Source organism: Salvelinus alpinus, chromosome 1 (genome assembly GCF_045679555.1).
Source record: "Salvelinus alpinus chromosome 1, SLU_Salpinus.1, whole genome shotgun sequence".
NCBI classification, from domain to species: domain Eukaryota; kingdom Metazoa; phylum Chordata; class Actinopteri; order Salmoniformes; family Salmonidae; genus Salvelinus; species Salvelinus alpinus.
The window spans coordinates 39,812,711-39,825,730 of record NC_092086.1 but is presented as its reverse complement, the minus strand read 5'-3'; the positions used below and the strand labels follow the sequence as shown (position 1 = coordinate 39,825,730).

Genomic DNA, 13,020 nt, shown 5'->3' with positions numbered 1-13,020 from the left:
AATCCTAATTCAATGCACCAAAATATATTATATTATATACAAATTACTCGGAGGGGACACAAATGGAAAATACTTTCAATTTAGGAATGTTTTTAAATTTTTTGACCCGGAAACGAGATTGCCGTCAGACTATAGCAAATAAACTCAGTTTCCCAGTGGGCTTTGGGTTGTACGCCTTAAAATGTCAGCTGACTATCTCACATGACGAACAGTTTTGGTCACTGTGAAAAATATTCAAAGACCATTTTTACACTAGACGGGAGAAAAGTATCGTAGCCTAGTACATTATTGTTGGATTCTTTCTAGGATTTGAGTCCATATGGTATCTCCACAAGTCGTTATTGGTTTGCTAACTATGTAGCTTGCACAAACAAGGACTATACAGTGCAGCACCGACTCGGTAAATTGTTTTCTTCTCAAGTGGCTTAACAGACTAAAGCAAGGAAATACTTACTATAGTGATTATTTGGTAGCAGATTTACCTAGATATGTAGTGTCTTGACAATAGCTAATATTCATAGTATAGCATCCTTTCTACAGATTTGTCGCCAAGGTTGTTTTGATTCTGTTCTTTTTCAGATGAGCTGTGGACCCCTTCAGAGGTTTTTTAACTAACCCATTTCGTCAAGTAATATTACAGTGACACCCTGCAGCAAGCATGGGTCCAGAGGGAAAGACACTCTTGAACATCATAATCCTGGGTTTTGGATTTATGTTCATGTTCACTGCTTTCCAAACATGTGGCAATATAGAGGTATGGTTAAACTGACAAATGATACATACAAATTCAAGCCACACAACTGTAGGGAACCTACAGGGGAAGTTAATATTGATGGTGTCAATTGTTTATGTCTCATGCTTTTTCAGCAAACTGTGATCAAGAGTTTCAACAGTACTGAATTCCATGGGAGTGGATACACAAGGTAATTCATTATGATGCTGAAATACTGTGACTTTGACCTATGTGGCTCCTATGGTATAGATTAGAACTGTTGGAAAATTGTAACCCTGTCTCTCTCTCTCAAAGAGGTCTCCAAAGGTAAGTAATTGAATCTGCCCACTTGAGGCAACAAAGTTGACTTTCAGTTCTCTACAATATCCCAGTTTCCTGAGGTATTTCGTAAATAACATGCATATGACTGTGGTGTTGTAGGGCCTCGTCTGTGATTTAATTGCTGCTGTTGGCCTTTATGGACATCTTAATGACACCACCCGTGACAGGCAAACACCAGGCTTTTTTTTATTCAAACACATCCTTATTGAAAAAAATGCCTGCACTTGTAGCCATGTTGCTAACATTTTCTATGAATAGTGGTATTACATTGGCGCAATATCATCTGATTCGTTTTTACACGTGTCTTTACATGTAGCATGGCCATCATCTATGGAGTTTTCTCTGCATCCAACCTGATTGCTCCCTCAGTAGTGGCTGTTATAGGACCCCAGTTGTCCATGTTCTTTAGTGGACTAGTATACAGGTGAGCACACTCTTTTGACCTTTCTTTAAATCAACCCACTGAGGCCTATACCTATTTACAGAACTGTTTATTTATCTATTCTCTCTGAGTGTGCATAAAGTACTTGTTTTCATTAGCTTATTCGTGATGTTAACACTGTCCAATGTTTTATTTCCATCAGTGGATACATTGCCATGTTCATCCACCCCTACACTTGGAGCTTCTACACAGCGTCTGTAGTTGTTGGAATAGCAGCTGCAAGTAAGAATACTGTGTTATTCTTACTTGAGAATTAACGACTTGTATTTCCTATCACCACATAACCCTCTTTCTTTTCTCTTTCAATCTCTTTCCATCTGTGGCCTAGTATTGTGGACAGCTCAGGGGAACCTACTCACCATCAACTCTACAGATGCCACCATCGGCAGGAACAGTGGTATTTTCTGGGCCTTGCTACAGTTCAGGTACTTCTTCTAATCAGCATAACTGTATTGATTGCATCACTGTTTACCACATCTTTTTTACTCTGGTACTGAATCCATGGTGTTGGACTGCCTAACATGTATCTATCCCATTTTGCAGCTTATTCTTTGGAAACATGTATATTTATTTTGCCTGGCATGGCCATGTTCACATATCAGGTATGTCATCAGTTTTGGTTAACCTTTTACTATAACAATGTAGCTATCTTTTGAATGTATTCTACTTAGATTCATGAGTCCTTTCCCCTTTCCTTTTTATAGTATCTAGCATTCCATAAGTTCACTTGACACAATGAGGAAATCTCATTTTGGCCGTAAGTTGCTGACGCGTGCTGTGTGTTTGTGTGTCTAGACAAGGATCGCCAGACGGTTTTCATCTCTCTCACAGTCATCAGCCTGGTGGGCAGCTTTCTGTTCTTCCTGATCCAGAAGCCGGAGCCTGAGGCCACACCCTCCGAGGCGTCTGAGTCACTGCTGCAGACTGAGTCCACAGAGAGCACCTCTATCGTCGTGTGAGTGCAGTCTGCAGACAGGCTGGGATGGAAAACATGGTCTAGGTCTAACGTTAGAGTAAACTAGCACAAGAACATTTTTCCTTATCTACCTTTTATTGACCAGAATTACGCTTGTTGTCATGCATACATACACATGTCAAATATTGATATACTAATAGATATGCCATACAAATGGTGTTTGTGCATTCTGTACCTGCTGTTGTATGTAAGGTACTTTGTATTCCTCCATAGGCCTGGGTTGAATCTGGATAATCCTGTATTCCTTTATGTCTGGAAAGGCTGTACGTAAGTTTATTTATGTATTTCTCTCCCTTGCAGAGCGACTCCAGGTCTCCGTTCCCAGGCTCTGGATGCTTTCAGTGAGTCAGAGATCATTGGTTGCTTCTTACTTCAATCTGTCATGTCAGCAACAAAGGCTCAGAGCTCAGCTGACTGATATGTGCCCTCTTCTTACAGAGAAAGCGTTGCAGTTGTCTGTCACTAAAGAGATGCTACTGCTGAGTATCTCCATAGCATACACAGGTGGGCAAATTCATTCCAAATAATTCAGGGAAAAAATGGTTTGGGCTATTTCCAATATGAGGAACTTCTTTCAGTGGATGCCAGTATAGAAATATAAACGGCTGCATATTCAATTGACATTGAGTATGTTTGAATGCATAACCATAGGTTCTATGTGTGTAACTCTTTCTCCTTCCCCACCTTCAGGCCTAGAGTTGACATTTTACAGTGGGGTATACGGGACATGTATAGGAGCCATGACTCAATTTGGGGATGACGCTAAGAGTCTGATCGGGCTCTCTGGCATTTTCATTGGCCTGGGAGAGATCCTGGGTGAGTCAAAGTCATTTTTTATCTTCAGTGCTGTTTCGGATCACATGATACACGTGAGGTTTGGAAAGCAGATAAACTGGTTGACAGGAAGGGACTGATGATTCTAGGAAGTCAACGCTTCTGTTTTTGCTGTGCCTCTGTTTGTCCAGGAGGGGGCGTGTTTGGGATGCTGAACAAGTGCAACCGGTTTGGGAGGAACCCGGTCGTGCTGCTGGGGCTGATCACTCACTTCGTGGCCTTTTACCTAATCTTCTTGAACATTGCCAGTGATGCCCCTATTGCCCCAGAAGAGGGCACACACCTGCAGGCATACATCACCCCCAGGTACACAGCAGGGCTTACTCAGTTGGCCCATAAAACAATGACCATAGATTACTATTACAACAATTCTACGTAGTTTGCATAAGAATATAGCAGGTCAGGACATGAGCATTATGTTAAGTGTAGCAGTAGTGCATAATTGCATTTGAACTCTATCGGGTTACTGCAGATTGTGTAAGGTTTCATGTCTGTATTAACCTGGGATGTTGTCTGTTCAGTGTTGAGGTGGTGTGGCGTTGCCTTAATTGCTTAACCTGTTGTGTTGTTTGTTCAGTGTTGAGGTGGCTCTGCTGTGCAGCTTTCTGCTGGGCCTGGGGGACAGCTGCTTCAACACCCAACTGCTGAGCATTGTGGGATTCATGTTCCGGGAGGACAGCGCTCCTGCCTTTGCCGTTTTCAAGTTTGTTCAGGTACATTGATATCTGTTAGGCCTACACACACGATATGGTTTGCTATCTATGGTGATAATGTATTACTCTGAATGATTTGAAGAAATATAACATTGAGCTATTTGCTTGGTATATCCCTTGATGATTCCCCATACTTGCTAACCACAGTTGCTGTATTACAGTGGTGTAACTTGGTGCTCTTGTCCTCCACAGTCCATCACTGCAGCCCTGGCCTTCTTCTACAGTAACTATCTCCTGCTGCACTGGCAGCTGCTCATCATGGTTGTGGTGGGCTTCCTGGGCACGCTATCCTTCTTCGTGGCTGAGTGGGTGGTGGTCTCCAGCCGACGGGACACTGACTATGACAGCATATGACAACCTATGGGAGGAGGGGGTCACGGTGAGAGGAGCTATTCACAGCTGGACGGGTCATCCGGGGAAGAGTCGGTGTAACAGCTTCCTATCAACCTAGCTATCCTCTGGAATCCTTCAACTGACAGTTTGACTGGCCCACCTCAGCCCCAATAAGCAGACTGTAGTAATGCTGTTTTAGCACAGTCATTCACAGCTCTATTGATTCCAATAAGCAGAGACTGTAGTAACGCTGTTTTAGCACAGTCATTCACAGCTCTATTGATTCCAATAAGCAGAGACTAGTAACACTGTTTTAGCACAGTCATTCACAGCTCTATTGATTCCAATAAGCAGACTGTAGTAACATTGTTTTAGCACAGTCATTCACAGCTCTATTGATTTTTGCCTTTCAAGTGGAAGATACACTTAAATACTGTATATTTTACTTTACTTGGAGTGAATCAGTTGTGCACAGAGGAGCCTTTATTTTCATGTTCAATGTCATTCACTGTGCTTCTGTCTTCATGTAGATGTTCAGCTGGTTGGGTTCAATATGCCGCAGTCATTGACTAAGGCTTGGCTAGACTGCTATTCCTACCAAGGTTTCCAGTCTCAACATGAATCTTATTATACTACTTAAATTTGATAGAAGAAGAAAATGTAGTACAGTCGATTCTTGAAAAGCGCACATTGGAAATGTACAAACTCTGTTTACATGTAGCACAGTTTATCAATTCAAATACACTTTTTACTTCTGCATGCTCAGGTTTAGTATACATATTTAGAACACTCCCAAGCCATTGCATTTATCAGGACTCCACTGCATCTAGATTTCTTGTAAGATGGTATTTGTCATAAAGGGAGAAATTATCAAGACGCAGATACACTAGCTTATTGCAATTTAAATTATTTTTGTTATAGTGATATCTGTACGAAATTGTTGAACAATGCTCTAAATGTTATTTCTTTGTCAATATTTGCATCACACTTTCAGAGTATCTGTAGTATTCCATAGGTTTTGTCAAAAGTGGGATCCAAAAGGGCATAGATAGTGTATTGAGGATGATGGCATGGCTGTTGGATGAATGGTGTATTACAAAATGTAGACCAGAATTTTTATGTCTAAACTGCTCTAAGTTATATTGCTCTGTTAAAATGTCACATTGAAGAACTCTTGAGCTTATGAGTTTATAAGGCTATGGTTTTATTTAGAACTCACATTGAAACAATGGCCTTTGCACTCTGCAAACATCAAGCATTTTTTGTTCTACATTTTCATCATGCAATTTTGATTGAGGTCACAAACTGTTTACAGTGTTTGTGCTCCTCCTTGCCAAAAATGTGTAGTCTAATTCATGAATCATTTCATTCATTGTGTGGATTGCTTAATGTAGAGTTCAGTTCTGTGACACATGAAAAACTGAGTTTGAAGATTGTTCAGAGCCAGAGCTATTGGATGTGAGGCAATCAATGGGATTTTGAGGGAATACCTATGTGTTTTGGATTATGAACTAGATTTTATACTTGAATGTAGTTACTTAGAAAGGCACCAGGATATGCACGCTTGTTTTTTAAACATTTTTATTATTATAAAATTGTTATTTTGAGCCTTTTTTTGTGTCCGTATGCTCCTTTTTGCCTACCTGGGGTGAGAACAGGTGATGCTTTGCATACTTTCTCAACAACACAACCCTTGTCCTACCTGATGAGGATGTGATGCCCGCCTCTGCCTTGTTGCTCAGCAACCAGGGACACTGTGAGTCACAATGTGGGATGCAATTATTGTGTAATGGAAGGAGGCTACATCCAATCACAAAAGAGAACTGTACTCACTGTTATTGTTACGTCCAATACGGTTCTATGGTAAGCGTGAGAGAGAACCAAATTGAAACAATTTCTAAAACAAGGTTAGAAATGGCATTGAAATAAGAAACAACCGATATTGAGTAGCAACGAAAAGGTGTTGAAAAGTAACTGTGTAGGGAATATTTAATTCTAATTTACAGACACATTTTATTTAGTACAGAAGAATCAAAGAGTATTTTTTTCTATAATTTTACATTTCAATTTTTTTTGTATTCGATCCTGTCGTTTTTTTATCTTATGTTATTTAATTGAATCATTCTGGCGTTTCATTTTTACAAAATAAGATGACAATATTGGAAGAAGATATATCGTTCATATCCCTCGTAAATACTTTTTAATAACATTAACTCAAAAGTAGTGTGAGACAAAATGTCAGCTGACATTAGTTTGTTCGATTTGGTGAACCTGTCGATCGGGACACCTGAAGTTGGAGCTGTCAACTTCAATGCACCTGAAAATCCTAGGACACCTGAAAATCCAAAATGTGACCACCGGCTGGAGAGAGCAGGATGCCCCGCCACAGGAGCCCCATGGCCCGCATCTGACCAAGTCCTCTAACCCGTACCATCACATGGAAGACAAACTTCGGCATATAGAGAGACAGATGGCCGCGCTGGAGAAGCTTCCTAGCGGTACAGATCTTATGAGCCGCATGGCCTCAACCACAACACCGGTCAACGACTTGTGGCAGCTGATGCAGCTCTGCCGCAAGGCTCAGGGGAGTGAGGACGGCGTGTCCAAGGTGAGACAGGCTCTTCCTCAAAATGTAATTATTAATATCACACTGTCATCGCTGAGGTATAATTTTATTATAAATTGAAATAATGTCATGCGAGGACAGGTGAAAGTTGAACACTGTTGCTGTTGCAGTGCTGCCTTCCTTGAGCAAAAGTCAAAACTGTGTTGAAACTTTGATTTGTCTGTGATGCACAATTTGCTTGTCATAAGATAGGGCCAAATCATTTTGGGGAATCTGTCCCAAAACAATTTTGTGGTCAAAGAAAAATGGCCATAACAGTCAAGAAATAGGATTACATTACAGTTCCACTGGGTATTCTAGACTCGACATCCATCTTGTGACAGATGTTAGAGTCTGAGGTTTATTACATTGACCCTTATTTTACCAGGTAAATTGACTGAGAACATATTCTCTTACAGCAACGACATGGGGAAGAGTTAATGTTGGGAGGAGAGGGGACGAATGAGCCAATTGGAAGCTAGGGATGATTAGGTGGCCATGATGGTATGAGGGTCAGATTGGGAATTTAGCCACAACACCGGGGTTAACACCCCTACTCTTAGGATAAGTGCCATGGGATCTTTAGTGACCACGGAGTCAGGACACTGAAAGACAGCCCTGGGGCACTGGAATCTCCTTAGACCAGAGGGAAGAGTACCAGCTATTGGCCTTCCAGCAGCATTCTGTCTCCCATCCAGGTACCGACCAGGACCAACTACCTAGTTTCTGAGGCAAGCCAGCAGTGGAATGCAGGGGGATGTGCTGCTGGCAAGTGATTCAGCCTCTTATCTGTTTTAAGTCCTTGAGTGCTTGCTCATCAAAGCCCTGTCCTGCAGCTGGGGGCCTGTCTGTGTGGTGAATGGTGAGCATTTCAGAACACTCAACACTGGATAAGGATATTGATGACAGAGCACAGCACAATAGGTGATGGGCACCACCCTGTCTTCTCAAATGACCTCGCTGTGTCTCTGTTCCAGTTTCCAAAGGAAAGGCCACTCCCCAAAGATAAGCACCACTCCTGTGTTCCCTGTGTATGCTGTGGAACAAAATTGTATCTGTATCTCTGCTGTTATCTGAAATGTCTGAGTTTGAAATATGGACACAGATAGAGACATGCCAGTCTGTGTAAATAAAGCAAGTAGGAAGATGAAAGATTGCACAGGACTTAGCTATCTTCACTGATGTTGCCCAGACCTGCCCAGTTAACACTCAGGTGATATGAGGGAGGGACAGCCAGTGGGTACAGGCGAAGGTGCCTCTGAAAATCCTCTGAATCATTCATGTATCCTGTGGGCATACTGCTGTGGGTCAATACCTGTCTGGACCTCTGGCCCTCGCTGGCCCTGTCTGGCCTTCTCTGGCCCTCTCTGCCATATCCCTGAAGACCCCACTAAGACACAATGTCCATCAGTTTCTACCTCACAACTCATAGCAGCATATTGTATTTCCTGCATACAGGCCCTTAGCCAGGGTCTCTTTCTTCTTAACCCATGGCAGAGGTTATCAGGGGATTGTTGTGGTTGATAAAGGTGTGCTCTGCTGTGACCCCACAGGGTACATGTCCTGGATCTGAGAGGGTAGCGAAAAGTCTGCCTGAGTGGCGCTCTGTGTTCACAGTGGCGTGGAAGGATTCCAGGCCACCGGCCATCTTAGTCAGAGCCAGTTAATGGCTGACTAAAGAGTAACAGGGAGGTAGAGCGGATGGCTTTCTTCCCAATCGCAAATAACTTCCTTATCGCTGGGACAGTAAAAGTCAGTGTACTTACATTATGTTAGTTACTCATTTCCTACCCCTTTTACTAGAGTTTTTCTTGTTGTCAGAAGGGGCTTGTATTTAGGTTGTCCTGTCTGTTACCATTTGCAACAGACTTGTGGGTGATGCTGACTCAGATGTTGTGGCAGAAACAGGAAGGAGGTTGGGCACTCTGTCCAAACAACATCCTCACAGACAAACAGACGGAGTACTAGGGACATTGTGTCTGAGGAAGATACGGTTGGGGATGTCCCTTGGTTAGGGAGCCCAGCTCCTTTAAGGGAATAGGACGATGCATACATTTTGCTTACTGTTTGCTGATGTAGCAATTATCATAATTTCCTGTGAACTCAATATGTCCGATCAGCCTCATGATGAGCTTTTAAAGTGTCATAAGAATCTCATAGGAAATTAACCATACCCTGGATCCACTCATCAAAATGTGATGAATACAGTTGATTGTCTCTCTGTTTGTCATTAGGGGTTGGGTTGGTTGCCAGGTATTCTAGTGTATGTCCTATTTACAAGATTTGATCATGTTTTGGCTAATCTCATGTCTCTGAGATGCTTGAGGCGATCAATGAAAAGGTGGTCTCCTCCAGAAATTCCATACACGCAGGTCATATATCCCTTCCACGTTTACAGCTCACTGAACAACCTATTAGTTATTCAGCCAATTGTTTGACGGCCTGTGCAGCTCAGTGGGGTCGCTATGCGTCGTTTCATGTCTGGGTGCATTAGACAAACCCACCGGAACTCTGGTCAATACGTTCAAAACCACCTGTTTCAACTTTGCTTAGTAAACACAACCTATTTCTAATTTGCAACACCCAGAGCAAATGTGTGGGTTTACTCTGTCAACAAGGCCTCAGCTGTGTTAGAGAGTGGAGTGGTTCCATATGGGCAGGGGTTATGTACTCCGAAAAACATGGATTATCTGGAGACAGACAGGTCCTACCGCTGCTTTGTAACAACTTGTGTAGCTCATCTACTGCATATGGATGGTGGTGTCCTAGTAACCTCCCTTGGGGTGAAATGTCAACTGGATGGAGCCACGGAGAGGGGTTTAGGATCTTCCTACTGATCTTCAAAGGAAGTAGCCAGGGGAATAGTCACATATATGGCTTTGGTCAGGGGGATTTCTACCTTACTGAGTCCCCTGACCGCTTGAAAGTTTCACAGTCTTATTTTGGGAGATTAGAGAACTGGGCTGAGTCAGTTTCAAGTGTTTTGGGCATGAAGAGGCTGTGAAAAAGCTTTAGACCTAATGCAAAGAGATCACCATGCGTGCTGATTCACCCTGAATAAGGCACAGTGATGCCAAAATGTTGGTGGTTTACCCAATACATTACTGGGAGCTTATATATCGCGTGTGCGACCCTCTTTATTTCTATAGCCTACGATTCAGTCATCATGACAGAAACGGACAAAAGGTAATGATTGTGTTAAGTGATCTGACCAGTGTTGTGAGGTTCTTTGAGCTTTGAGTCCTTCGGACACACTCTGTTGTGTTGCCAGTCTATGTCGCTGATCCAGGATCTGCTGAAGGAGATCCAGGACCTGAAGGAGTCCAGAGACGACCTGAAGAAAGAGGTCAAGAGCCTCCAGAACCAACTCAACCAGGTCAGACACACATCCATACTGGCAAACCCTCATAGGCCTCCCGGGTGGCGCAGTGGTCTAGGGCACTGCATCGCAGTGCTAGCTGCGCCACCAGAGTCTCTGGGTTCGCGCCCAGGCTGGGCTGGGTTCGCGCCCAGGCTCTGTCGCAGCCGGCCGCAACCGGGAGGTCCGTGGGGCGACGCACAATTGGCATAGCGTCGTCCGGGTTAGGGAGGGTTTGGCCGGTAGGGATATCCTTGTCTCAGTATGTAAAAAATGTAATAAAATGTATGCACTCTACTGTAAGTCGCTCTGGATAAGAGCGTCTGCTAAATGACTAAAATGTAAATGTAAATAGTGAGGAGGGATTGCAGATAGACAACATTTGGCAACCTTGCTCATCTCCCTCATTAATCTACAGTAGGGGATATACCCAGTGCTCATCACTAGGGAATCCTTCTCCATCTCACCACCCCACACAGTGGTGAAATATAGCGTCATGTAGAGCCCGATCCACCCTGGCCCTGGTCCCCTCCCTCCATCACTCTCTGTAGGGGACATGGAGTCATACAGAGGGCAACAGCATCAAAGAGCCACAGCTTATCTCTGGCAACCTGGCCTGTCACTCACCCCAACAATAGAGTGAGGATAATAGGGATCATCCTACATATCTGTTTCCATCTGGTAGCATGACGTTGCTCTGGGTGTTTTTGGGTTCCAGCTGAATATGAGTGAGCTGGTTGACAGAATTAACGAAGTGGAACAGTACTGCCACCGACTGGACAACCTGGACTCTGCCACCGTGAGTTGGAACTGAGGAGACTACTTTCCGGGCTCAGAAATTATATACTACATTGTTAAGAGGAGACAAACAATAGTATAGTACTGTAGTAGCTAACTCTAGTAAAAAGAGGTTAATCATGACTTCCTCGCTTTCTTGTCTTCTCTCTATCACAGAAAGAGCTGCAGGACAGAGTTGGGCTTTACCCAGACGAGCTCATCCAGTGTGTGACCTGGGACATCATGCAGAGCACCTTGGTTAGCGAGCAACAGAATCTGCAAAAGGCATGTCTTATGTCTTGCTTGAAAGAGCGAGATTCCTTTATCAAGCAATCATATACAAGACATAGGAATAGACATTAGCTTTGTGTTGATGGTGGCTATTTCTCCAATAGGAAATCAGGCACTCAGTCCCTGTCCCCACATCAGTTGTCATGACCACCATGACTCCTTTCAGCGCCTCAGTCAATGCCAACACTGGAGCTGCTGCCTTCACTCCTGGCACTGTCAATGCCAGCCAGCATGAGGGGGCACTGCCCCAGTAGTCCCTCTCTGATGGAGCTGCTGCCTTCACCCCTGGCACTGGCACTGTCACTACCAGCCAGCATGAGGGGGCACTGCCCCAGTAGTCCCTCTCTGATGGAGCTGCTGCCTTCACTCCTGGCACTGTCACTACCAGCCAGCATGAGGGGGCACTGCCCCAGGAGTCCCTCTCTGATGGAGCTGCTGCCTTCACTCCTGGCACTGTCACTCTCAGCCAGCATGAGGGGGCACTGCCCCAGTAGTCCCTCTCTGATGGAGCTGCTGCCTTCACTCCTGGCACTGTCACTCTCAGCCAGCATGAGGGGGCACTGCCCCAGTAGTCCCTCTCTGATGGAGCTGCTGCCTTCACTCCTGGCACTGTCACTCTCAGCCAGCATGAGGGGGCACTGCCCCAGTAGTCCCTCTCTGATGGAGCTGCTGCCTTCACTCCTGGCACTGTCACTACCAGCCAGCATAGGGGGGCACTGCCCCAGGAGTCCCTCTCTGATGGAGCTGCTGCCTTCACTCCTGTCACTGTCAGTCAGCATGGGGGGGGGGGGGGGGGGGGGGGGGGGGCACTGCCCCAGTAGTCCCTCTCTGATGGAGCTGCTGCCTTCACTCCTGTCACTGTCACTGTCAGCCAGCATGAGGGGGCACTGCCCCAGTAGTCCCTCTCTGATGGAGCTGCTGCCTTCACTCCTGGCACTGTCACTCTCAGCCAGCATGAGGGGGCACTGCCCCAGTAGTCCCTCTCTGATGGAGCTGCTGCCTTCACTCCTGTCACTGTCACTACCAGCCAGCATGAGGGGGCACTACCCCAGCAGTCCCTCTCTGATGGAGCTGCTGCCTTCACTCCTGGCACTGTCACTGTCAGCCAGCATGAGGGGGCACTGCCACAGCAGTCCCTCTCTGATGGAGCTGCTGCCTTCACTCCTGTCACTGTCACTGTCAGCCAGCATGAGGGGGCACTGCCCCAGCAGTCCCTCTCTGATGGAGCTCTGATGGTGGGCAGAAAACCCCTGTCTCGTGTGGCCAGCGGGGCAGAGCGTTACCCAGAGACAGTGGAGGCCCTGAGGGACGTGGGCAGGCTCAGGGAGAGACACAACACCCTGGAGACCAGAGTAGAGCTGCTGGAAGCAGGCAAGGCCGACCAGGCCCAGCTCCAGCACCTCCGGGAGCACCTCACTGACATGGGTAAGACAACAATGTGGAGATTGGATAGTGTATGGCTATTCTATGGTTTCTTTTACTGAATGATGTCTTTTGTGTGGGATGACCATTTTTGTCCTGAATGTGTAGGGGACAGGGATGTGCCTGACAAACTGTTGGATCAACTGAATCATCTGAGAGTTCTGGTCGACAGCCTGATGGGTGACAGAGCCAAGGTGAGCGAGGAACATGTATGC

The 13,020-nt window shown here is 45.2% G+C and overlaps 1 protein-coding gene across 1 annotated transcript; it reads left to right on the top strand.

Moving 5' to 3' along the window:
* Window positions 1-184: 184 nt before the first annotated feature.
* On the top strand, window positions 185-5,965 carry LOC139575692 (UNC93-like protein MFSD11). The gene is made up of 14 exons (XM_071400902.1): window positions 185-400; window positions 580-754; window positions 868-923; window positions 1,371-1,478; window positions 1,639-1,718; window positions 1,825-1,921; window positions 2,040-2,098; window positions 2,292-2,451; window positions 2,773-2,813; window positions 2,911-2,976; window positions 3,163-3,288; window positions 3,438-3,612; window positions 3,884-4,019; window positions 4,212-5,965. The coding sequence occupies exons 2-14, from the start codon at window positions 659-661 to the stop codon at window positions 4,371-4,373; spliced, it is 1,362 nt and encodes a 453-aa protein (XP_071257003.1). The 5' UTR covers window positions 185-400; window positions 580-658; the 3' UTR covers window positions 4,374-5,965.
* Window positions 5,966-13,020: the final 7,055 nt, after the last annotated feature.

Excerpts from the sequence above, each read along its gene's own strand:
- LOC139575692 (XM_071400902.1), top strand. The coding sequence starts at position 659 with ATGGGTCCAGAGGGAAAGACACTCTTGAACATCATAATCCTGGGTTTT. Across the intron at positions 2,814-2,910 it reads CCAGGCTCTGGATGCTTTCA|AGAAAGCGTTGCAGTTGTCT; the intron begins GTGAGTCAGAGA and ends CTCTTCTTACAG. Across the intron at positions 2,977-3,162 it reads TATCTCCATAGCATACACAG|GCCTAGAGTTGACATTTTAC; the intron begins GTGGGCAAATTC and ends CCCCACCTTCAG.